Genomic DNA, 27669 nt, shown 5'->3' on the forward strand with positions numbered 1-27669 from the left:
CACTTGCTACTTTTAAAACATTTAAATCAGCGTCGATTATCGAGTGAAATATAGAAAAAAAATATTCTCGCTGCGAAGTGTATTAACGCTATTACAATTCAATATATTTGTATAACATGGACTGAAACGTATCGAGTAATATCGAGTTTTAATTTTAATTCCATATCCGAATTCAAAGAAGTCCATGTGCTGAGGCACTCGGGAAAATTAAAACAGATCCTTGAGCGACGAAACGCTGGTGGTTAATAGAAAAATTCCTGAGGGAAACGTTAAAACGTTTAAAATCGGGCTGATGAGGATTTCAATATGAAAGGAATTCCGAAACAAATATCGGACAAACGTTAAATAAAAATCGGTGGGCGCTTGATAAAATTCGCTCGATTAATTCACACGGGGAGCGGGGCGAAATGTAATTGTCGCGAATACGTTTTAATTTATGAATGAAAACGTGGTCGCCCGGGGCGTTGCCGGTGTAAAACCACCGCGCGAAACAACAGGGATCCGGCGAAAGGCGAATAGGTTTCCGATTTTGTGCGTCATTAAAATTTCATTCGGGCCGACTCAAAGGTATCAGTGTTTGCCAGTTATATACATCTCGTACGGCGCATATGTACGTAGATACGTGCACATGGTCGCACGTTACCAACCAAAGAACCCATAGTAGTCGCATATTTATCCAGGGAGGAGAGAACGAACAGGTGTATAACACTGGACACCTTTTGATTGGTAAACATGCATATTTTATCCGGCCTCGCAATCGGATAACGTGTTGTTCGTATCAATTATTCTCCAAAACTCAACGCTACCACCTAATGGGGAACAGAGTTTTAATTGAAACGTAATCCCAATTAAAATGAGTTCACGATACTCTGCGCACGAATACGCGTAATCGTGTTAACGAAATGAAATGTCCACTCTGGCGCAAGATATCGGGGTGGTACTGTTCGCGGAAAAAGGTATGGCAAGAGCTTTTTAGTCGATAAGTTTCAACCTATTTCCTACGATAGATTTTATTTTCCTTCCCTTGCTCGTTTCTTCTATTTTTTCTCTTTCTCCCTTTTTCCTCCTCTTTCTTCTTTTAATATCCCTTTGCGAGCGAAGCGAAACGCTCCATGTAAAAGTAGAATATTGTTTCCCTTTCTGATAGAGGAAAATTCTAGGAACGGAATGGTATTTTTATTAAAGGATATCGTGAATGTTATTCAATACTAGGAATTTATCCCGGTTCCACGTAAAATCGAAGAAACATCAGGACAAAGTGTATTCCTCAATATATTTGTTCCGTTTATTTTTTATTCATAACGACTTACATCTCTATGCTCTTCAAATATACAGTCTTATATCTGGCATGAATCTCGTACCGATAGATATTTACAACAACGTCTCACAAAACGTCACGTAACAACATCATACATACCCCATTTTTTTTTTTGTAAATATAACATTTCTTTATAAATGACTTTTTTTCTAATAGGACTCGTGTGCCCTCTCGTAACAATCACGTTCTCCGCAACGATCGTCACACGAAGGCAACATTCCGCTTAAAACGCCCTTCATTTTTTCACTTCCCGATTACGTTTTTCCCTTTCGATTACCTGCGTAGAAAAAACTCTGACCGCTGTCTGTTACGATAATTTTCATGTGTTTCATGTGCATGCACGTTAAAAAATGCTCCCGCCGTTAAGAAGTAACCTTAGAAAACGAATCGAGAACGCCTGTTATATTGTCGGATCAACGATACATCCGGAAAGTTGTTACAAACAAAGTGAACCGAATTTATTACGAACCGAATACTGGGAATCAACGTGAACCACGCGATATTCCGCTCTTCGAAAACGACCATTCGCAAGACACAACGAACAAACGATATTATATCATCGATTCCTTACCAGCTACCTACGTCCTAGATAGTTTTTATTCTTCTTTGTTTCCCTAACGCATCAAAATGCCTCGCTAAAGCACCTTTTACGAATACTTTCTATTCCTCACAGGCTTCCGAAACGGATCATCGGATTCGTTTCACTGGATTTGTTTGCTCGTCAGCGGAAGAACATGACGACGGCGATTCCTCGTCTTCGTTCTTGTTGGCCATGAAAAATATTACGCTGTAACATCGTAGACAACGCTAATTCGTACTTACGATTACGATTTCTTTACGCAGGAGAAAAGGTTTCTTCTTATGCATCGTTTAATCGAGTGCAAAGTTATCGCATAAGCTTCGCGTGCCATGATTCACATGTTTTCTCGTAGATCGTGGTAACTGTGAATTATCTCGAGAATTATCTCTTCTTCGCGATAAAATTAGCGAGTTGTATCTAGAAGCTAGTTTATAATACGCGTAGAATTTTGTCTACAAGCGTGACTTTTTTTCTTAGAGTAATCGACGTAGATAAAAAGAACTATAACCGATGTCACACAACGTCGAAAAGAATTTCTGGTTTTCTTGACGCGCAGATATTTTCTCTTTTTTTCTTTTTTGCTTGTCCAAGTTCTCTACACGTCGTTGTAAATTAGCCGAAACTTGACGCGGGTTGATCGCAGAGGCACATTAACGCAGCCAGTTACTTCGGAAAATTTTATCGACGATCTTCGCTTCTGCTTCTAGTTAACCGTCGAGCTTATGTTTCTTCCAGCTCAACCGTTGCGTATAAAAATCTGCACGCGTCGGATTGCGAATTGACGATTTTACCTGCCATCAGTGATTAAATTGGACGTAATGATCGACAGACTGTCATCTATATCGCTATGCAAGCCGATGAAAATAAATTGCATGTTATCAGCCTATGTATATTCTTTCTATGGTGTTACTTCGTTAACGCATGTTCCAGAATTCTGAGATTAGATTTTTTATTTCTTGTCTGTCAGATTACCTTCGTGGCAATTTTGAAATTTCTCATTATCGACTTGAACGACAGTTCAAATTACAATAGAATGAAACCTGTATTTATAAAATATCGATTGAAGGTGTTATAGAGGTTCGCGTTACGATCCTCTATAGAAGATATATAATTATATAAAAGATACTATAGTTTAAAAGATATATATGTATATATATAATATATATTATAAAAGTAACTGAATAATATTCAATTGAAAGATTTTTCTTTAAACTTGTAGACCATTTTAAATTTGAATTCATTTGAAACAATGGATTGCCTCCTTTTCAGTCGTATCGGTAACAAAGAATATGCAAAAAGAACGATCGTTCTCGCGACAAGCGTAGCTCATTGTCAGCTAAGCTCGTTCAGTGACGGCGACGATACGAAGATTTATCTCATATTAGAAACATCTAAAAATACTACTTCTTTTATTTTATATAAAAAGATTTAGAACGACTCTCAAGCTCCACACAACCCCATTTTCCTCTTTCTCTTCTCAACCACTTTTTGTTTAATAATATACAATTAACGTCTATGTAGTTATGTACAATTTGTTTTTTCTGCCTTACTGCCTCTTTTGTGTCTCTGGCCTCGAATAATGGTACTTACTCGGTCCTTACTTAAACGATACGCCCACTGCACGTCTAGGTTTTGCGCGAAACGTACGGACAAATTAAGCTCTATATCGCTGCTCCGTTGTAACAACTTCTATAATTTTATACAATCTATGTGGTTGTATTATATATCGTATCTGTTCGAAGGAAATTTCACGTTACCACGGTCTCGCGATCAGTGTCATAATTTACGATCGCATGCGAGATTACCGTAGTAAAGCGAATCGCGTTCGAAGGAATGGAAGGCATTTTGTAACGTTTCTCTCGTCCTTTTTCCTTTTCCTTTTCCTTTCCCCTTTTTTCCGCTAGTAAGCTTCGTGCGCTTCCATAGACTATTTAGCGTAAATTTAGTGAATAATCGAGACGCGATAACGAGGTTTTTCCTGCATGATTGGAGGGAGATTGAAGGCATTGCAATAGAAATCGCACAAGTACGTCTCGCCAAGGATTTGTACGCTATTTTCACAAGCTTCTCTTCTTTTCTCTTCACCTTATATTTTTTCTTCTATTTGTATTTTTACATCGAAGAGACTTTTGTGTGTTAAGCTGTATGAAGCAGAGCTCGTAGAAAAAAAAAATGATTTTTAATTACTCAACGTTCGTAGACTATAAACGTTTGAGGAAACGAGTTAATGATTAACATTAAAGAGTAAGTATGCGATAAATCGTGAAACTCGTGTTCAACGTTCATTTCGTTGAGCGATATCCTCGAAGTCGTGCCTCTTCTTCTGACACGTCCTTCTATACACCGTCGTAGATAATTTTATATAAATCCATATTCTTATGGATACGATTAGAGGAACGCATGCTTAAGCAGAGATTTGTTACATCCGTCAAATATTATAACGGATACTGTGTGTATTATATGCATTTTTGTATCTTTAAATTTCCCAGACATCTGCACAAATAGAATCCACAGGGAATGTGTTAATAACCGACACGATATTAGACAAGAAGCGCCAACTTAGAACAAACAATCGTTTGTCGTGATCATGGTACGTTCGTGTCAGACGAAGGCAGACTTCGCAATTTCTACGATCGATATCCGTGTATAAACTCATATAACGTGTTACGCTGGTAACGATTAGCTTCAGCTGTTGGCAACATCAGGCACCACAAACGATAAGTTAGGCCCATTTTGGTAATATCGTAGTCACTGTCAATGCGAACATTCCCTTAACAAAGACAATTCATCTGATACATTTCGCAGAATCAACAACAAACAACCATTTAGAACAGATAAATCAACGCGATAAACCAGAAGCAGAATTTTTATCGTCCTACACTATGATCTTTTTAACTGTCCTATATCAGAACTTTTGGGCGAGTAGAGGCCCAGTTTCAGCGTGAGTTCTTTCGGCTTCCTAGGTGCGTTTCTAACGGGAAAGGGACTGAACTGCGTTTTTGGACTGGTCACGGTGTTGAAATTATTATCAGCTCCTTTACTCGAGTGTCCTATGTTTCCTAAACTAAGAGATGATTTCTTGTAACTGCTGGAACTTCTATCGGGTAATTCTGCATATTTCCCAACATTCATCTTGCCAGGGAATTCCGGATGAGAAACCGGTCGTTTCGATTCGTCAGAGAGACCTGACGAAAGTTTCGAGGTGTAGTGATGATTGATAGTAGAAGGAAAGTCATCAGGAAACTGACGATTCGGTGATAGAGAATGATAATCTCGGTGTCTCGTCGGTAAATACGATCCTGTCTCTGTTCCAGGTTCTATAGGAGGTAACGTGCCTAAGTGTCTATCATAATCCGTCATACTCTTGGTATGAGTGTACTCCTTAGGAGACAAAGCGTCGTATTTTCGACGAAAAAGGTCGGAAGATTCGCTGGGATAGTCTAGAAACGAGGTACCACCAGTATCCAAGATTCTCTCCTCCTTAGAAACATATTTCGTAGGCGTTAACGGTTCGGTATTTCCATTGCTGAAATAAGGAGACCTGCTCGGGGTAGTGATCGATCTACTTTCTGGCTGGAGAGACATGTAATCGGTGTTAACTTCTCTGACTGGATCATCGTCGTATCTGACACGAAACTCTAGCGATTCTTTCGTCATCATTGGACTCTTCAAATGTAGATCATACGTGTTGATCGAGATCTCTGGTTTATGGTTAATGTACTCGAAAGTGGTATCCACCACAGGTTTCTCATACGTAGCTGACACAAATGGATTAGTAGAAACGTGTTTAGGTGACAACTTTGGCTTGAAGTCGAAGGTCTTGTAGGGATCGTAAGAGGTCTTCAGGGGTGAAGTGTCGTATTGAGCCGGCTTAGAAGTGTACCTCAATGGTGACACATCCTTGAAGGGCGACGTATTTGGAACGTACGGAATCGAGGACAATTCCTTCTGTGGAAGCTCCAGAGTCGGATCTGGTAACACCTGTGCGGAAGAGATCTTATCGAGTTTCTCCAATTCTCTGTAGATGTCTATGTCGCTTTTAGGTGACGAATCGTCCACGTGATACTTCGGTACGGCGTATGCCGTATATTTCGGAAACTTGTCAACGGGAATGGACGCTTCCTGCGTCGAGCCTAAGTCGCTTCTCGTGTCAATGGAATCATTGGATGATTTATAGGAAAATACGTTAGTTGAAATACTGGACAGGTCCAGTCCTTCGATCTCGCTGATATTCTGGCTGGATGGTCCTTTCTCCAAACTCACCATACTAGCTGGAGAATGATCGTCATAGTTTGCCAATAGTTTTGACAATTCCTCGTTTATCTTACGATCTATTAGAGCTTCTCTCGTGTTCAAGTATTCGTGGGATATCACCTCGTCCACGTCGAAATGGTCCATCTGCTCCGTCTCGTCGATCAGAGAAAGCTTCGATAATTCCTCGTTGATCTTTGCATCAAACTCGGACACACTGGTAGCGGTCATGTTGTCGAAATCCTTGAAATTGATTCTCGCCAATTCCTCGTTAATCTCGTGTTCGTTTAATCCCATTTTCTCTAATATCGGACTAAAGATCTTCGAAATCTCCTCGTTTATAGGGCTAATGGTAATTTCTTTCGATATCTCCTCCAAGTCTGGTAGACGCTTTTTTGCCTGACACGCAAGAATCTTCTGAAGTATAGCGGAGTTTTCTTGAATGATCTTCAACGCCCTGTCGCTGTTCCTCCGCCCATTATCACTCTTTTTACGAGGCTTCACCTTCGTCCACACGCCCAACTTCGACTCCCTGCCATCATCTGTGCCGTTACTCTTACCACAGGCCATGGTCTTCAATATGCTGTCGCTATTTTCGTCGATATTGATCTTCGGATGTACCACGTACGATTTTCTGCTTTCTCCGGTTATATTTACATTCGGTACCTCCAGACGATGTTTCGAAAAGTTCCTCGCTGAATCACTAAAGGTATCTTGCCTCCTGGCCTCTAAATTCTTCATATCTTCCCAAATATAACTGCTCTTCTTCGTCAACATCCCATTATCCGACGACCCATCGTTTGCTTTCGCCTCCAAGTGTTTAATATCTTCTAAAATGTCGCTGGATCTCTTCTGCGCGATCGACGTTGAAAATTCATCGGTGGAAGCCGATGACTTCATATCAGCGTACCTCCTACTGTCCAAACTGCTTGAACTTCTTTCCAACAACTTCGATCTATCTCTATATCGATAGTTTAAATAATGTTTATCTAGCTTCTCCTGAGGCAAAGAAGGTACCACGTCTTTCTCCGATGACGGATCATCCCCTCCGTCATCAAAAATATCCTTATCCTTGCGATAGTAATCCGTACTTGTTGTTTGATAATACTTAACATCACTAACATTGATTCTTCTATCCGTCAAATTAATACTCGAGTCTTCTTTCCTCGTGATGAACTCTGGTCTGGCGAATGTGTCACCTTTTCGTGCTATACCGTCTACATCTTTCATATCAGACGTCTTTATGGAAGAGTCAAATTTCGACTGATAACCTAGGAACTTGTTCGACTCCCTTGAACTGGTCGATTTCTGCTCAGGTGACGTTTCGTTACTATCCAAACTGGATCTTCTTCTAGAAGCACTGTACGGGGACGTCGGAGTTTTTTGATTCGGATTCGAAATCGGATAAAACGGCGAGGTAGCGCTGCTCAAGTCCATTGGCGAGCCTGATACGTCATCTTGGCCCCGTCTACTGAAATTCGAGGTATACTTTATGGAGTTGGCACTTATTGGCGATTGCAGGTCCGAACTGAACGACCTCTCGGAAGACTTTAATTTACTCGGGCTACACGATTCACTGGAGCTGCTCACGACTAGTTTTGGGCTTGCTTCTGATTTCTGCAACGAGTCCATGCTGATAGGTGTCGTCGAATTGGAAATCTCATACATTTTCTTCGCGTCAGTTTTCGTGCTGTCCCTCGTACTGTCTGAATCTGCGGAACAAAGAACCAAAGTCTTCGAGTCTGAGCTAACTGACGAACACAGCGATTTGTCCATAGGGAAATCTCGAGATTCTGATCTAACCGGCGTCCTTGGGCTAACTGTCAGACTCGATGGTTTCGAATCAGGTCCCATCGTTTCACCTGAACTGAATGATTTGTTGCTGTCCGGTGTTTTAGGACTCTTCACTAGGTCTGAATAAATTTTGGTTTGCGTCATCTGTATTCTATCGTTATATGATGTGTTCTCTAACGTTTTATGTAGAATTTCAGGCGTTTCAGGAGTTAATACAGTAGTATTATGCGTTGTATGTATACTGGGTGTCACTCTGCTTAATTTTTGATCAACTGTTACAGGTGAAATAGGAAGATGACCGACGTAGGCCTTGCCATAAAGCGTTCTTTCAGTATTTACTGTGTCTGAAGTGTCACTGGTTAAGCTTCCTACTTTTGAAGTTTCATACGGTTTCAAGTCCAAAGATATTCTACTAGAGAAATCGAAGGATGTTTTACATCGATCCGATCTAATTTCATTTTCAATCTCCACATCTAGGCTTGATTTATCTGTGATTCTATCGTATTTCTTGTCCAAGGATGCTGAATAATCCAAGTATATGTTTAAAGAATCTTGTTTCATAGTCGTAGCTATCTTGTCTTCAGTTTGGTCTTTCTTGATTGTCGCAACTTCGTCTCGAGGTATATCTACAATCTCGTTTGTTGTCTGTTTAGATCGATGCCTTTCGTGCACTAATACTTCATCTTCCTTCGAACTGATCTTACTGCCACTGAAACCTAGATAATCGTACTCGTTCAAGTCCAATGACGATTTTTTAATGATATTACTATCGGAAGTGTAATCTATAGATAGATTTGATATGGATTTCTCTTTTTTCAATTCTTTCGTCGATTGTTCCTCCGGTGATTCTTTGCTCTGCACGCTAAATTTTTGAGGAACCATGGAATTATTGTCATCCTCTGCCGATAATCGTCTTATTTGGTCGGTAATCTTAGCGATTGATATGTCACCAAGGTTTTCCTCGGAGCTTTTCGAGTCCTTCGAATCTTCGACGTTGATTGGTTCTATCTTTTCCTCGAGAAACGAACGATCGAGTAGCTTCTCGCGAATCGGTGATCCGTTGAGTCGAGATCTCTTCTCCTCGTCCGTTCCGACGACACAGGATTCGGATGCTGACGTCAGATCTTCGCTGTCAACGTCACTGAGACGGTCCGGTTCGTCGCACAATTCCGTCGATGTGCTGTCGCTATCACTGTCACCGTTACCCCGCTTCGGAGAAGCCAGCTCAGCTTCCGTGGATTGCATTGTTAGAACGCTGCATTCCACCGTTTCTGAAAGGTACATGAAGGTACATTGGCCCATTATATACAATTAAATTCAATTCGATTATCGTAAAGGATGAGATATTTTTGTGAATTCATTGAAGGTTTATAATAATTCTTATTTATCTGCCTCTTGTTGTTTCATTATAATATTAAATTAACACATACATGCTAAATCAGTGGTGTAAATGCAAAGCATATTATTTAATTTCTAGGGTACTTCCCTTTCTATGGTAGGTAAAACAGATACAAACTAACTGTTGATAAGTAACATTTATCAACTGATGATACATGTGAATATAATCTGGAGTTCTCTGTATTACCATTTATCGGTGCTTCATTACCTTCAATCAATAAGTAAACTATTTTATTTATATATTTCAAATAATATATTTAAAAACTAGCAAGTGATGAATTAGAAGAAAAAGAATGTTACCTGCTATCTGCAAACAAATCTTATAAAAACACTTTACGAAAGTATTGTTCGTGTTATTTGTACCTGGTAAATTCGAGGGTTTCTGCTTCGGTTTTTTGGTGTCTTTCCAGTGAAGCGTGACGCCTTGTCTGTCCCTTCGGTTTTGATTTAACGTCGTAGGTCTTATCTTCGTCGTTGCAGCACCAGAAGGTAGGCTCAGGGGTCGATTCTTCCCACTCACGAGTGCACTTTTGCCCACTAAAAGATGATTCATGGCCTGAGAAGTAGGAGGTGGTACCATGGTCTGCCTTGCACATGCAGCTGCGCCAGGAAAAAAAGTAACGTATGCATTCTTGTAGCCGTTCAATTTGCAACAGACATACTTCCATTGGTCTTATTCTACTGTCAAATGCCTTCATATATGCGAAACATTTATGTCAAGCACGCATCTCAAAAGCGATGGAGGAAACGAGATGATTTATCGTGCCTTAAACCTTAGCAAAATACATTTAATTCTATGATTAGAATCTGTAATTACCAGAAAGTATAATATGCGCTTGTCGTTGACGTTCGCGTAGCTTGGCGTACTGCTGTTTCAAAGTGGTAATGTCCAAAGCGAGCCGTTCTCGGTCGCTGCTGGGTGCCATTGCCTGCAGCGCTCCAATCGTTTGAGGTATACGATCTGCGAACATGTTTTTACGATGTGAAACAACCACAGCTAATATCATAACGGTACAATGATTACAATGTTAAGGTATTTTTATTTCGTACCTTTCTTCAGTCGCTGTGCCATACTGAACATCGCAGCAGCAACGGCCAGCCTTTCATCCTCCTCCGTGTCGCTGTCCTCGTCGTCGCTCAATTTTCTTGCCCAAGGTGTGATATTGTATCTATGTTTCTCTCTTAGCCCCGTTACACCGTGCAGAGATCCCATACTAACGATATTCTATCAAAGTGACACAATTATATCATTCGTCAAGTATTCGATCTAATAACTCTTTCAACAATTCTATAAAGGGTTCTGGCAAACCTTTATGAGGTTATTAGTATCCGTGAACTCGAGCATCTCCCTTGTCAGCACTCCCATTATACTATAAAACTCGTCCGCTGATGTCACCGTCATAATACGACTAAAACCAAGCAATATCACTCTATATGTAACTGAACAAACGAAGCTATAGAATTATAGATATTCAATCCGATTCTACTTACTCGGAAAGTCCTTCCCAGATGGCCAGCGCGGTTCTAAGCAATATCTCATCTCCTTCGAGAAATATAAGATCCCATACGCGCAGGACAGCCTCTTGTGGCAAACAGTGACAGAAAAGAGTAAGGAACCATTGCATCGTGAACACATTCGTCAGAGGTGGCTCGTAACTGCTGCCTGAACAAATTTTTGTTGTTTTTTCGCGAATAAGATAAGCCAGTACAACGCCCCTGGGACCGATCTCGCAGTCCCTACAACTGAATTGAACAGAGAGTTACGATTGCACAACCAGTTTGGTTACCTGTCGCCTTGTCCTTCGCGTCGTTCTGCAGCGCCTCCAGATGTTTCGAGAGCTTGGGCAGCCTGGCCCGGAGGAGATCTCGAAATACCGCCATGTCGACCGACAGGCCACGGAGATTGTCCGCGAAGTAACCCTCGGGCAGGACACCCTCTATCAAGTAGATCATCACCTTCACCGCGGCGGACTCGGCGCGATCCATTACTTGCAGAACGAGGGCGGCCAACACGTTCAGGCCCTGGCAATAGCCGACGGACTTGTTCCATCGGGCAAAACCGAGCAGAACTCGACGAAGCACCGCTTGATTGTCTCTGCCAGCTGCACCGCAAAACAGACTGCAGCCCGTTCTGTGTAGATCCTAAAAAGTTCGTTCAAATACAGTGTGTATAATGGTGTACATGTACGTGCAATATCACCTAAGCTTCAATATTATAAAATTCTAAAATTATGACTTACTAATATAACATAATCGTGGATAACTGACTATTCAAATATTTTCATGATCTTTGACGTTTCTATACATTTCTGATTTATATACATGTTCAGATTCGTTGCAAATTTTAGCAATATAATCACGACAATAATATCGTATTTCAGTGCTAATGAAATTTCAAAATATATTGCGTAGTATATTCAGAAATAGCTTGTACAAGTGTTCAAACAGGGTTAGGTTTGATTTAGTCATTATTTCGTGAACCATTCATAATTACATTTATAATGTGGAATACTTAATAAAATAAAATTTGTTAGAGTTTTCCAATAGCAATAATATTTATAACAGGCGGTGTATATAGGATTTTATACTTATGGAACTCTAACGGGACGAATTACGATTCCGATAGAAACCGAAGGAAAATGAAACGAGCTGGCTGGTGACTCGGCCAGATTCGTTAAAGGTCAGTTTTTCTCGCCGTAAGCGAGTTAATTGGAAGGCTCATTGGCGACACTTAATTGCTCGGCGTCGAAGTGATTGATGATCGAAATTTAATTGCGCGTAATTATACGAAGAATGAGGGCGAATATAAGGAAGGAATCGTAGCAGTGGTGTCAGATTTTCGTGGACACGTGAAACGTGAATGGAAAACTGGTTCCGACTGTTTTCATTCTGTAAAGGAAGATTATTTGGAAAGTATTTGGTTGGAACGTGAGAAAAGTAACGGAGAGTGAAAGCTATTTGGAAGTTGGGAAATATCTAAAGTGCGTGGTTTGGAACGTTGTTTGACGATAAAAAATATTAATAGCTATTTTTACGGTGAATGAATAATTCAGTAAACGAACGACGAATAAGTATTTACTAGTAGTAAAATTACTAGTAGGAAAATTACTTCTTCCTCGCTATAATAAGCTAATAAGCTTGTACTTAATAGCACTTGTTAATGATAAAACAAATAAAAAATGTAAGTCAATCAAAAATGTAAAAACAACGATATATACATGTATCCATATATACAAAGATATAAAGGAGTGGATATATATTTGCATTTCAAATTTAGATATTGCTCTCGAAAAATCATGTCGCTATCGTCATTACGACAGCCAGAGATGGTGAGTAATAAATTCATAAGAACACCGACGTACATGAGCAACTGTCATAAAAAGTATGTACGTCCCGCAGCCTTACTTTAACGATTTGTATACCAAGCTCTTCATCGTCAGGATTGCTCCACTCGTTGAAGCAGATCTTTTCAGCCTGCTTCCAATCTACGCCGCGCTGCTCTAGATGACGTTCTGCCAGTGTCAGCCACAACTGTGAAATATTTAGAAAAAAAGAGGATAGAGAGAAATGAGGATACATTCTATAGGACAATAAGCTTGTAGATGTTGGAATCTAGTCTGATACTCACCTTCTTTCGAAATTCCGGCGGAATTCCTCCTGGTAACCTGGCAACCATTTTCATCGCGTCCAGCCATTGTATAAAACCACTTTCTCCTGGTTGCGGCGTCAGGCTAAATCTCATCTTCGTGTCTTCGACTGTAAATTCAATTTATGCTCGAGAAATATCTGGGGTTGATGAAGAAATTTGTGCAAACAGCAGTTCGACGTGGCTACGAATAAAATGAAATTGAAAAGAAGTGAAATGAAAAATATAGAGATCCTCATACAATCCTCTAACTGAATATGGAACTTGTTAAACATTGAAAATCAAAAAGAGAAACGAGAGGATCGAGGATAGAGAGGACACAGGCACTCGTTAAATTGCTCGAGTAGTATAAATTGCGTTCAACAAACAGAAACGTTAATATCTGTAATTCGATCGAAATGTCAACTCCCATTCAGCTTGGTTTACGAAGTTTCGCAATCAAACGTCAGATCTAACACAAAGCGACGCGCAGAACTAACGACGAAAGATGGACAGTTAAATCGGAATTGAATGCTTCGATCATCATGAAACCTCGAAGCATATTAAATACATTTATCGGCCAGACGGCTTTATCATCGTTAATGCTATTAGCCGTGTTAATTAGCTAGTATTAGCTAATGTTAATTAGCCGTCGTGAATCTTCGAATCGGATACATGACACACTCTGTGTGGACGACTTGAACTCCGCCGATATTCTTACGATTGATCCATTCGATTTTGTAAAACCCCATTTAAAAATTTTGAATTTTGAAATTTGAACTTGAAAATTGATTTTTTAATAAATATATTAATGAACATATAATAGTATATTTATTTAACATGTATTTAATTACTCCATAAATGAATGTCTCCTTACTTTTATAGTTTCACACAAACATTTTTCTTTTCTTTTTAAGTACTGGTACGAAATATTACTCAACCTATTACGGATTAAAACGAGAGGAACATGTTTACATTGAAATCTAATTTAGTCAAATACGAAATCATTAACTAAATAAATGTATTTCGCGTCAACAAGTTGAAATGGCTATATGCCGCAAAATAAATTTTACAATCGCGTTCGGATAAATATAAAATCTATAACTCATCTATCAGAATGTATTACGAATACACATGTGAACTGATTTTCGTTATCCCTTTGTTGCCCAAGGATAAACTCCGCAAATTCCGTACCTCGAATCACCCAGTACATGTAACCGAATCTCCTTTTGAACTGCAGGGTTTTGTTTGAACGAGAAGTCCATTAATAGAGACTCGTTCGACTTGAAATAAAGTACAACGCCAGTACGTATGATCAACTTTTCGAGAAATTCTAACTTATTCAATCGTCAAACGTTTCATGAATTTCTAGTAGTTCGTGGGAGTACATACTTTGCATCCTTGGAATTTATATGCCTCAGAAGGAAATTCTTAATCAGCGAAGCGCAACTTAAGATTTCTGTTGTGTACACAATTAAAAAGTATTCGAATTTACACAACGAAATAATATTTCCCGTTACTAATACAAGAGTAAAGACTCCTTCAAAAGCATCGTTGTTGACTCTCAGAACGACGGAGACAAAGTTACATTCCTCCGTTCCAAGAAGTTGCCAATGCAAGCATCGTATCAATCTCGGCAAACGTTTAAGTTACACAATAAATATTACCATAGTCGATCGTAAAGAATCGCCCAAGAGTCTGGCTCTATCTATATTTAAAAATCCTATTTCGATCAGTGGCGAACAAATCAAGCAGCAATTACGGCGCTTTCGAATCAAGTTAAAAAATGAAATCACATCACATTCGGTGATCTCGTTTTCAAAGCAAAAGCGATTCAGCCGAAACGAAAACAGAGCTTTGAAACGTAAAGCCGTGAAGCGAAAGTTAATTGAAATTCGCATGCACAGTCGAACGAAACGAAACCAAACGTTGATTCCCATTTGCTGAGAAACGTAGCACACAGAGACAGTCGCATGCACCAGACGTTGAAATTGTTTTGTTCACCTTCCAATTCTTCGTACTTCGAGGCAGAGCTGGCAGCGTACGCGGCTCCTGACGCGAAGTTTTTCAGGGAGTTGAAAAATCCGCTCATTCTCCAATTAGGAACGCCGCTCTTTCTTCTTCATCGTCACTTTCACCTCAGCCGCTTCTTGTTGTACGCAGTGCAGCTGCCTTTCAGCCGTTTTCGTGATTCATGATCCGTCGACCTTCCGCTTATTCCCTCGGGATCATGTTCGCTAGTCGCGCTCTGCGAACCTTCTGTCGTGCGAGATGCATTTTTATCACGTGTCTGAAATCCCGATGGCAACGTTTACCTCGCGCAAAACCTTCTCTAAAAATAACATTTGTCGGCGTTACGCGCATTCGATCTCGAGGGAAGTTTCTCCTCGATAACGCTGCGGTCGACGCTGATACGTCATGGTTGTCGACCAGTTTGAAAAGTTGATACACCGTGAGTTATGAGCAGAACAACTAACCGTTATTATCCAACACACACGTATCGTATACGATAGTGTTCGAGTACTATATATGAAATTCGAACGAAGAAATTTCTTTAGTTACGGTTATGAATATGCATGTGTATTAATAAAATAATAGGTAACCATATATGTACCGAGAGGAGCTGATTATTAACATATGTGCCTTTTGCTTATTCAAATGGTCGAATATACATAAAGCTTACGTATTGTAGAGAACAAACGAATTTAAATAGCTACTCCACTGTTAAAAACAACGAAGGAATTATTAATTTCTTAAAAACGTATCAAGGAATGGTCAGCTTGAAAGCATTAATTTTTAGAAAGCACGAGCGATTTTCTAGATCGGGATCCTAGTGACAAACAAAACCACATTCCCAGCGTGGTTTTTGCTAATCGCGTCTACATGAAGTATACCACCTGTTACAAAGCGTTTAATGCGAACGTACCACTGATACGTAATGCACGCGCTCGATTCTACGAAGAAGTTGGTGATACTGGGACAAATCGATTGGTTATCAGTGTTTCAATTGAAAGCATGTGACTCACGGAGCGTAACGTATACATTGGAAATCTCTGGTCTTCCAATGGAACGGAAATTTTTAGTATAATATAAATAATTTAGCGTCGACGAAAAGTTAACAGATTCGAATATCATTGTCGAAGATAAAAGCGGTTTGTTCTTAGACTGCGTTGGCAATAAAAAAAATAAGTTTACCAAGTAATTATTTTCAATATAAATTTCTTCATAATGTGAAGACATTTTTAGTAATGTTCAAAGTACACTGAGTTAACAATAAAAATAACGAAAGTTCGTTTGAAAAGATTGTTAAATATCTTCTAGATTCGTCCGAAAAAGCTTAGAGAATGGTCTAAAAGGCTGCATATGGTTGCTACGCACCCCACGAACGCGAACACCAGCACGAATCAACGTCAACGCGAACACGTACACGTTCACCGCAAATCGCAGCTTGAAACGAGGCATTAACATCGGTCGAACTGGTGTATCGAACGTTTTGATTTATCTAATCCTATTCAGCCGTTGAATACACATCGATTTCTCCGCTCTTTGAAGGCCTACTTATTTCTTGGCCAAGGAAAAGGATGTCCCCCCTCCTCTACCGAATAGAACGTTCCAAGCAAAGAGAAGCAAAATAACTTAACGAAACTTTCAACGTCCTCTTTCCCTTCGTCCTGTGTTCGCGTGTACTCGAAGCTGCACAGGTATGAGAACGATCATTGTCGTTCGATAAATCAACGTGCTTCGACGCGGTTAAGGAAGCTACCAAAACGCATCCCCGCGAGACTGCCCCAGGGACGTCTTACCATTGTCAGTGCGCGAATCAACGTCGTGAACGTGAACTGGACGGCTTGTCCTCAGGAAAACCGCACGTCGTATTACGCATCTGGCCTCGTGTCACTGAGCACACACGTTCTTCGAACACTCACCAGAAGCACATCCCCGTAGTGCACACCTCCGACACTGACGCGTACTGGTTCACCCTCTTGTGTACGTGAAATAGAGAGAGAAAGAGGGAGAGAGAGAGAGGGAAGGAGAGAGAAAGAAAAAGAGAAGTCAAGGGTATAGAGACACACAAATTGTTGGAATTTACACGACGCACTGTTACGACAATGCACACGACGTGATGTTTCACTTTTTGGTACAGACCAAACTTTCTTTTTTATGGACAATTGTACTGAGCGAGAGTATACAATCAGGACGACGACAACGACGTGGTCGTAGACGAATACGTCGAGTTAGCTGAACAAGCACTACGCCGGCGGAGGCACAGAGATGCGCGCGCGCGCGTACGTCCTCCGTGACAATAACTATGGTGCCTGGCGTGTATGGGAGGGGTAGTTGTCTCGTGGAACCCTGCAATAGGCACACTGAAGCCGTTCCATGAACCGTTCGCTGTGGCAGCCTTAGCGATCAAGCCACTCCCGTTAGATCGCATGCGCTAACGCCCCCGCACCACCCCACTGGAGAGGAATTTGTATCTGTGGGGGTGCTCGCGTGCGCCAACGTCTTCGCGGCCAACGGGAACGTCGTGATCGCTCCGTAGGGGTGGCTCGAATCCGGTTATTACCTTCTTTTCCTTGCGTCTTCGACGACGTTACCGCGATTATTCCCGTTCGGTCCTGCTGCTATCTTTCGTTTCCACGAATACTTCGGGCTACACTTTCTCTTCGTTGTTGGACGAGTGCTGCGATTGAATAATTGGAGGAGCCGTTCCATTATCTTTCTTTTTCTTCTTCGTGTACTTTGCTCGAGAGTTCATTTGTTAGGGAAACTTTTGGTATCTTTGTACGCTGCTTCCCGTTATTGTGTTCGTTTGAAGGTAGTTTTTAAGTTTTCAGTTATTTTTATTGCAATGTTCCGTCATAAATGCGTATTTCCATAGCCTAGGCGACAGTAGAAGTAAGAGATTTTATCGCCACGTCATATCGCGGTGCAGCAGTCGATTTTAATCCGCGTACACAACAAAGCCATGTTCCTTGGATCGATGAACTTATCGACTCGGTCCTTTATGGGTCAGTCGGAAATGTCGTCAGAGTCAGTAGCAACACGACAAAGAGACTAAGGCCATCAGATACATTCATGGATATAGTGTCTATCTCGACGATCCTCTTGAGTATAAAATAAAGCTCTCAAGATAAAAACTGAAAAATATCTGTTATTTTTGTAATGCTATATTGCTTGTGTTCCGTTCTACAATATTAATAACCTTGCTAGCGTGTGAACTGATGTGTTCTAACTGATACGAATCGTTGTCGCATAGTTAACGAACTAGTATTTACGTACATACATTGATTGCATAAACTTGATAATCTACTTTACCATGAACCATTCTATTTTTCACCCCCTATAAGTATTATATATCTGTTTCATTCAAATTTAACGAGGTTTCTGGGAGTTTCAAAATTCACTCTACAGCCAAATTTATGATAATTCATTCCGTAGTTAAATATTCAGAGTATGAAATATGCGTATGTAAATATTTGCTTCTGATAAAAGAATAGAAATGTGAAAGAAGTATGTATATCGTTTCGTTTTCTCTCGATCAGATGCAATGATCATTAATATTAGGCACTATCGTTGACATTGACAACTGTTGGAAATAATTAACAACAATGTCAACATATCAGCGATACGATTCATTTTTACAGCTAACCAACAGGAAGAAACGACGAAAATTTAAGTTATTGACGTCTTTCGATCGCGTTTCCAGGACTTCCATCTCGTACATGTAAAATCTGATCGAACATGAATTAAAGACGAGCTTAGCGCTTGTAGATAGAATTATCTTTGTCCGTATCAACAATGCTACATTGCAAGTCCATGTTCGATTGAGACACGCGATCCTTTTCGCGCGAATTTGACCCAATTCAATTCGTTTCAATCCAGCTGGAGTCTCGTCTGACCGCTTATTTTCAGCTTCCGGGGTTATTCTTTCTGTCGATCATCATGGTCGATTTCCGATGGATGATACTTCCAAGCCAATATTAGTAATTTTGACGTCTAGTTATTTAGTGAAACCGAAAGAAATATTTTTTCTACGAGCTTTCTGTTTTCTTATTTGCAAAAAGGAAAATTTAATACATGACTCGAGATAGAATATAATCGTCCAAATAAAATTGTGGATTAAAATTCGAGATGATAGAATTGTAATCTATATCAAAATATAATCCGGAATATTTGAATAATTTAACGCTAGAATTTAATATTTAAAACATGTCAAAAGATAAAGGTTGAGCTTTAGATCGAGATTGAGTTTTATTAAATATAAAAACTAAACTGGTGTATACAGTTTACGTGAAAAAAATTGCATTTTCTGCGTGACGCGAGCCAGGGGTATCACGATAATCGATGCAATCATCAACGCATAATCCGCGCGGATATATTCAGCAGATACGCTCATTTCACAAGACCATGTTTTTGCCGCTTTTGCAAGCACATCGGGGTAATGGCTTGGAAACAGTTACTTAATATTTTGCACGCTCGGTTGAGCCATTGAAGCACTCCGGCAAAGGACAGAGTTTAGAAGCTGTGTTTGAAAAATTGTGCGAGGTCGATAAGTTTCTCGAGTTAAGGATGAAAAATTGTTCGACGAAAGCGTCATCTTGTCACGAGTAAAACGAATACCATGACCAGGATCGTAGTGAAGGGAACGGTGAAATCGGTAATAAAAACTAATAAATTGATAAATGACAGGAAGGAGATTAATTCTTCGTAAGTCGATAATGTAGAATTACAAACTGTTAGGTGCAAACTTGTTCCAGAAAAATATTTATGATTTTTTGATTACCTAGACTAGATCCCAAATAATTTATTCGCCGTACTCGTCGTACTTACTGCACATAGCATTAAAACAACCTATTTTGAACACTAAATGAAATTATTTGATATGTCTATCATATTCCTATTTCAGATAACAATTTGTTAAATGCAAAAATTAAAAGAGGAAAATTATAAGATTGAGTAATATAAATAGAAAAATCGATATTACGTATAGAATGAAAATAATTGCATGTCCTTAAAAATGCCTTTATTAATTAACTATTTGTGTTCATTGATTAAAACACAGTGAGAAAGAGAAACAATTACATTAACAATTAGATATAAAGTCATTTCATTCGCATATTTTTTAAAGAATTGTTGCAGTTTTAAACTTCTTAATATAGATAATTACATTTAAGCAAATTAAGTGAAGTTAAGATCTGAAATCAATAAGGATCCTACTATTTATATATATCTTTACGAAGTATGGAAGTACCACGAAGCACTTAGTCGACGATGCTCTCCCAAATTAAATGTCGCACACTAAGGTTCGTGGAAAGATGTGTGGCTTCCAGCACTTTTCACGAGGGTTGTTCGAATCTATTCCTTTTTCAATTTCTATGTGTACCTAGGTCGAAGCTGACCTTTATAGGTCAGGTTGAACCAACCCACTGATCGAGTACCTGCCCAGAACATTGTGCACTCTGTGGACAGTCAGTGGTCACTTTGTCCAAAATCATCCTTTCGAAATATCTGACCACTCATCAGAAACGTCCGAAGGATCCTTTTCCAGTAAATCCACTATATCTGACAATAGTGATCCATTTAAAATCGATCATGGAAAATAATCTATTACTGTAGAAGCTTCCTTGAAATGAAACGAGGACTTAGAGGAGTTTACAGGAACATATAAAAAATGATCCTACTACAGAATTGTTTTCAAGAAGTGAGAAATTTTAGCAATGAGAAAAAAACCTACATATACAATATACAGGAGATCCGCCGTAAGATATCGAAAAGAAAAATTTCAACAGTAAAAACTGCAGTGCAAGAGTATCTAAAAAAGAGAGATAAAAAAAAGGGAGTGCAAAAGTAATAAAAAAGGGATTCCAATAATAGGCACGACAATACCGATAAAAAGAATGCGAAATGTCATCGATATTCGACAAAAATAATTGACATATTTTAAAATAAGTATTTAACTACTAAAAAATAAAAATTAAGTGAAGCCAAGTAAACGACCTTTAAATTTTAATGTCATTATAATGTATATTTAAGTATACTTCAGCGACATTAAGTATAACAGCTCGTTCCTGTGGTGAAAACTCAACCATAAAATTGCTTATGTGAAAATATCACACGATATAAGCGAACTATGCAAAACTGGAGGTAAATACAGATATGAAATGTTTGTCTAGTGGTCGGAGCGTGCCAGTTTAGTTGTGCATCGGCTCGCGCGATGCATCGGGTTCATCGCACTAAATGCAGATCTAAAGTTAAAGAGAAGACCGAGGAAAGTTCCGCATTTCCGGTTCGCAGGCGCAACATCATTAAAACTTTATCAATGACGCTATGCCGCGAGGTTCAGCCGCACTTACCGCACGCCGGGCATGCGTGTTGCGCACGATACGCGCGGCAAAGTCTAATTATTGATCACCGAGCGCGCGTCGTGCCACGTGAAAAAGAAGGCCCTCTTTGTTTTCCGGACGAGTCGGCCATCAGCGTAATATTTTTCGCGATACGTCATAATAATAACATATTAAAAGCATCGATAATACGTTTTCTGAAGCGTGAACAATTTTAGAGCAATGCCTTCCTGCTCCACAATGGACATCAACTTACAGAGTAACATGGTCGTATTCATAACATAATTCCATTCCATTCCATAACAGTACATACTAAGTATTACTTTTTCTGCATTTTTTGCAAGTATGGCGAAGAAATCAAGGTTTCTATAAAAAATCGGGAAATGGAGAAATTGAAATTGCTAGCAAAAATCCATATAGTTGGCGACAACTTTGAATTCTCGGGCATGCGCAGCAGACGTAGCGTAAAACACGAACTTTGAAAGTTGTTTAGTAAAGTAGTGACTAGAAAATGTATTTGCATACCCTTGTATTTATTATAGAATTTACTTATTAATTAATTAATTTTCAGTATATTATATTTCGTATTATCTAATGACGCATTTTGACTACACAAATTTCATGCTATGAAAATGAAATGTCGAACCTGATTAATTTTATATCTTAATCATTGTATATAGAACTATTGACGCGACAAATTTCATTGAAATAGATGACGATCGAACCCAAGGCTCTCTTTATAATTTAGAGATATTAGACATAGGAGTTCGTGTCAAAAAAATTAAATATTGTGTTATAATTTTTAATGAGAATAATTTTGTAAGTTTGTAAAATATAACTTTGTGCCTTTCTTAAGAATGCACATAATTTGCGTATCTGTGTCACAGATCTGGACACCGGTCCGAATTCCTGTTCCAACTGTTTTCCATATTTATAAATGCAAAACGACGATAAGATAAACAATAAGTTGCCAGCGGTTAATGAAGAGGCGGTATAAATCGCGCGGTTGTTTCTCGCGTCGAGACGAAACACGAAGATCGCTTTTGTGCGGCGACGGTTTTATTGTCAGAAAGGGAAATACGGAGCTTGAAGCAACTCCACGCGAACAGCTGTGTTTCCCTATTATATGAAGCTCTATTGTTTGTCCAGCGACATTATCGTCGACATTGGAAGAACGTTGCTGTTTGCTTAAACGCTACTTCTTTTCCCCTAAGCCAATTTCAGTGGTTATAAATGTCATGCGTCATAACTTAAATGTCATAACTTAAAACTAAATGAAGGAATACCGAAATACAAGTGTACACGTATGTCATGCTTGAAGTTCGAAAAAACCAACAAGATTGTAAAAATTCTGAAAATGTACTCACCGCGTTTTGGGCTAACTGCCAGAAGGTGAGCCGTAATTATGGCGCATAGTTTCTCACATTTGGTGGCGAGATAATCTTTACGACGCAACTGCCGAATGAGTATTTCACCAGTGTGATTAATATGATCGCGTAAATTCAGCACTAAAACTTGAAGCTCGTGCTCGCCTGAAATAAATTCAACATGCGTTATATAACGAACAGGAAAGAAATTTTTAATCTCGTGAGAGTTATAGTGTAACGAGCACGTACAATATTCCGAATTGCACGGGGTTATTTCGAAATTGGGGGTCGCGTGTTTTATATCCTGACGCGGATAAAAAGCGAGACACTTGGAGAAATCTTTGAATTCGCGTTGCAATCTTGATAACGGCCCGAAAGGGCTCACCCTGTGTACACAGCGCTCGAAGATTGAAGTTTCCCAACCCTTCCGCTTATGCTCCTCGCGAACTTCGATGAAATGAGCGTGCACTCCCTCCGACTGTTTCTTTTCGCTATTCCAAACACATGTTCGTCTCGCAAATTCGTCAAAATCTTCGATAATTAAGTTAAATTATCTTAACTTTCGCGTTAAAATTTAGATGGTAGAAATTGAGGGAACGACTCATCGTCTATAATACGTAAGATGCTTAAAAAGAATCTCGGATAACTGTCACGTGTCACGGATCAAATATAGAGATTTAATGAAATGTCGTGTAATTTAATTTCTCCACGTAGCAGGAGATAAAATTGATCCGTCAAATATATATTTTATCTTTATTTATAATTATTTATAATTGTTTCTTTTAATGAGTAATGTGTTTGTAATGTTTCTATAAAATAAATATATGTATCGATTTATATCGATTTGATCATTTCGACGTTTTTTCGTGATGTTTTAGCTTAAGACGTGTAATCACTCCTCTGTATTTCCCTATGCATGTTCAACGAGATAGAATGAAGCAGCATCGCCTATAGAGATAAAAGAAGTGCTTCTCCTTCAAAAAAAAAAGAAGGAAAAAAAATGAGGAAAAAGTAGTACTCCAAGTCAAAGAACCTTCGTGCCTCGAAGTCAACCAGGTCACTTGTCTGTCTCGTCTCTACGACCTCTTGTCTCGTCAGCTCCTGCCAAAGTATCTTTGCCTAATCCGGTCACATTTCAAACTTCATGCGTTGAATTACGTTTAAATATCATAAACGAAGTGGCACTGTGCTCTTCATCCGCGGCATTCGTGATTAACGCGAAAAATTTAGTTGAAAATTGCGATTTTTCACGCGATGCAGCAAAAGTATTCTTATTTTAAAATAGAAGCTAGTATTTCTTTTAATAAAATGCTTTCCACTGAAACGTATCCAACCATTTCTCTTCCGTAATTTTATTTTTAAGAGTAGCTATTGTACTTCTGGAAGAAATATGCTTTACAATAAATGTCCTCGAGCTAACGTGTTTATCCACCACCCACGACCGCTCTATTCTTTCCTCCAACATATCCAACTCTTATTCAATTACTCTTACTTTTCCAGAGTAAACGCGCCTTCTGCAGGTGCTGATGTTGCGGACGTATCTTCAGGGATGAGGCTGTCGAGTCACTTTCTGATCGTCTTCTGTCACCGTCTGGCAATCCATAAATATCTAGTAACAATTGATCAACTAACGAAGACACGGTTCCTTCTTTCTTCTCGGGCGGATTCGGTAACGGTGATGGATATGTCTGAATGGAAGAAATAATATGCTTATTTGCATTGTATGGGGAGTTTAGAACCAAATTTTGGTAACATTTTTAAATATTTGGTTGGTAACATTTTATAATATTTTTAAATATTTTCAAAATTTGGTAACATTTTATAATATTTTTAAATATTTTCATATCCATCCACGAACAAAAATTAACTTTAATTCATGCACATATTTTACGTTTACTTTCTCAGTTACATTTACGTGGTATTTTTACTATATTTTACCAAATTACAGTGGCTACAAAAAGTATTAGAGCAAGTCCTTTATTTTTCATTGAAACATTTTTCATTAGGTTTTACATTTCATATACAAAGTATCAAATATTTGTAGCCCTACGAAAATATTGCTAAATAACAAGAATAATTTTATTTTTTACGCAATATAACACATGAATACAAAGCTTTTTTTTTGTTCTCTTCGCTTTATCCCTATAGAATAAAATACTCGATATTGGTAACAGCAATCTATCTATGATCTAACCTGCGCCGAGCAAGGATTAATATTTTTCTATAAGCCTACCTTCGGCTTGCAAATGTCATTTTCATCTTTCGAATTGTTAGCATTTTTGCAATCAGTTTCGATCACGTCCCACGTGTCACCCAACGATTTCGACCTCTTCAAACTTGTTCTCTCCACTTTGGTCGGCATGCAACTAGCCCTTCTGATCGGCTTTTTCCGATTCAATTCCATGAAATCCGGACCTTCCCATGATCTCTGAATCAGATTGCGTCTGCTTCTGTTATACAACGAGGGAAACTGATATCCATCTGCGCAATACAGCAAATTTCGTGTTTGTTGTGTGACGTACACGTCACCAAACACTCGCTCATTTTCCACGGCCACACATTTCACGCGGTAACTAATTTCTGCGTACTTCTTCAGAGGCATCACGTTACAGCTCATGGTTCATCAACGTGACTGTTAAGCTATTATACTTATTAGTATAGTCATTCGAGCTCATTGGAATTTCTTGTGGGTGGTACGAGGTTTAAGAAACATCGTGCGTACGATCGTTTCACCTCTTTTGACAATAGAGTTGATTATTTATGAAATGTCAGTAATATTGTTCCGCGAGAGCATTGAGAATACGTTTACGTCTGACTCGCCAGGAAAACATTTCACATTCAAACGGAATTCGCGCGTGTCAACGTGACAGAATGTTAGTTTCTCATTCTCTTGGTTATTACTCTCGTTTCAAGTTGCAAATACACAATGCTCGGCAACTTCAATGCGAAAGTTCGTTAGCAGGACCTTTCACACAATACTTTAACACCTAGTGATATTAACAATTTAGGACTACATTATTTATTTATTGCTACTTGTAACAAATGGCAAATAAACGATAAAGATTTAAAACGAAATATCTAATAGAATATAATTATAATTTGTAAAGTTGACCTATGGAACTTTATTTGTTTTATTACTAAAATTGTTGCTGTTAAGAGAATCAAGTGAAATGCGAAGAGATATGAATGGCAAGTTAGATATAAATTTCTATTTTTTGTGTCTGCTAATTGCCGGGAATGCTTGAAATAAATTACCAGCAACCACAATTGAATGTACACAAAGTGGCGCATATGGAGATATAATAAAAATTGACTAAGTGTAGTTAAATGAATGAATAAATTGCAGGACAATACTTCTTTGACATTGGCATGAGGATGTAGATAATGAATGACCTTCTTACAATTGAAATTATCTAACATTTATCATTTTTAATATACGCGCATTCGTAATTACTTCCACCGCGATTAGGAAAAATCAAGGCTGAAGAAACGTTCGAAACGTGCACGTTTTCATTTGTGTTTATAAAATGGAAGCGACCATCGCCATCGATGGAATAGGTGCTGTAAATTGCAGAATGATATTTACAAACAATTCCATACGAATACCACCTGATCGCAGTTCGAAATGATAAATTAAATATTTTACGCGTTGTCTTGGTCTTTGTTTAGGATTCGTTTAACAAAAGCGGCGACTTAATGCACACACGTATGAAAATACTAATACAGAAAATTTATGACACATTTAAATGTCACGCGTTTCATACTTCCGTAAGAAAGAGTTTCAAATGTCGCGCGGGGTATTTATAACACTAAATTAGAGTCATCGGTTGTCTATCTCTAAGAGAAATTTTATTTCACTTTTCACTTGTCATCACAATACACATATTCACTTTAGAACTTTTAAAGACGATGTTTGTACATTTAAGATTACTATTATGTTTCCTTGTCGTGATTTTAACCTGTAATTTACTCTTATTACTAGCAGCTTTTATGCGTAACGTCTTTTTGTCTTTTTAACAGCTTTCGCGTCTTGGCGTCAACGAATATTTTTCGAGACTGTTTTATTGCATTCTCTACGCGTCGTAACCCTTATCGCGAGGCCAGTAATTCGCTTCTGGTGGCCAGACCGCAACTGGAAGTGGCGGCGATGATAATCGTTTCATTAAGTCCATACCTCCACTTACGTCGTCGACCAACTAGTTGACAGAGGTGGTGTACACAACAAACGAAACAGCTGTCGTTATTTATAATTGCCATGTGTCCAACGAAAACACAAAGATCTCTTTGTATGTTAATCACGCTAGTAAATTTACGCTAGTAAATACTGACAATATTTCCTTTTCTTCTCAAATATTATTCTCATAAAATGGTTAACGTTTAAATGAAAAATAAAGATTAAAATTTCTATTACTTATTTCTCCAGTCATATTTCCTTTCTTCATAGATTGCGTAAGATTGTTAACAAGGAATGATTTTTACTATACAATTAATTACATAACGTTCTGTTTGTTTTGCTTAAATTCTCAATAAAGAGGCATGAGGGGAAGTGTGATTCCACGGCGGTCATCGAAACCGCTACTGTTATCGGCTGTTGTTGATAACGCGGCCGATGTAATGTACTGCATACTCAGCTAGAATTTTAAATGCTTGCTGGGTGTGCAGTAGTCGTTCACCTGGTCGGTTCAATAACCCTTTTCCTAACAAAAAACTGTTCATCGAAAAAGCGGACCCCGTTTCTGTGCTCATGAGTGCAGATAAGCATAAAATATTCCTTATGGAGTAAGAAATTAAAACGACAGTGCTCGATGAACAAAAAGTTTCAATGAACCCTTCACTTTAATGTCCATTTGATTGGAAATAACGTTTATCGGACATAGAAACCAGAATTACATATCTTCAGCGGCAGACGAATAATTTCATTTCACATTCAAATTTTTTAATTCTGAATTTCAATATTGAATTTTTATTTGAATTTAAATTAAGATTGAACT

The 27669-nt window shown here is 38.7% G+C and overlaps 1 protein-coding gene across 9 annotated transcripts; it reads right to left on the reverse strand.

Moving 5' to 3' along the window:
* Positions 1–1263: 1263 nt before the first annotated feature.
* On the reverse strand, positions 1264–26867 carry LOC122573314. Of its 9 annotated transcripts, none has more exons than XM_043739480.1 (13): positions 26443–26865; positions 24912–25665; positions 24171–24366; positions 22679–22843; positions 12970–13097; positions 12747–12872; positions 11129–11483; positions 10833–11004; positions 10651–10750; positions 10392–10566; positions 10159–10302; positions 9705–9941; positions 1264–9214 (listed from the first exon to the last, which is right to left on the reverse strand). In XM_043739480.1, the coding sequence occupies exons 2-13, from the start codon at positions 25293–25295 to the stop codon at positions 4779–4781; spliced, it is 6618 nt and encodes a 2205-aa protein (XP_043595415.1). In that variant the 5' UTR covers positions 25296–25665; positions 26443–26865; the 3' UTR covers positions 1264–4778. The 9 variants fall into 9 exon arrangements, with proteins under 9 accessions (XP_043595415.1, XP_043595413.1, XP_043595412.1 ...); XM_043739478.1 differs by having other exon boundaries at positions 26288–26865; XM_043739477.1 differs by having other exon boundaries at positions 26265–26865.
* Positions 26868–27669: the final 802 nt, after the last annotated feature.

Source organism: Bombus pyrosoma, linkage group LG12, assembly GCF_014825855.1.
Source record: "Bombus pyrosoma isolate SC7728 linkage group LG12, ASM1482585v1, whole genome shotgun sequence".
NCBI classification, from domain to species: domain Eukaryota; kingdom Metazoa; phylum Arthropoda; class Insecta; order Hymenoptera; family Apidae; genus Bombus; species Bombus pyrosoma.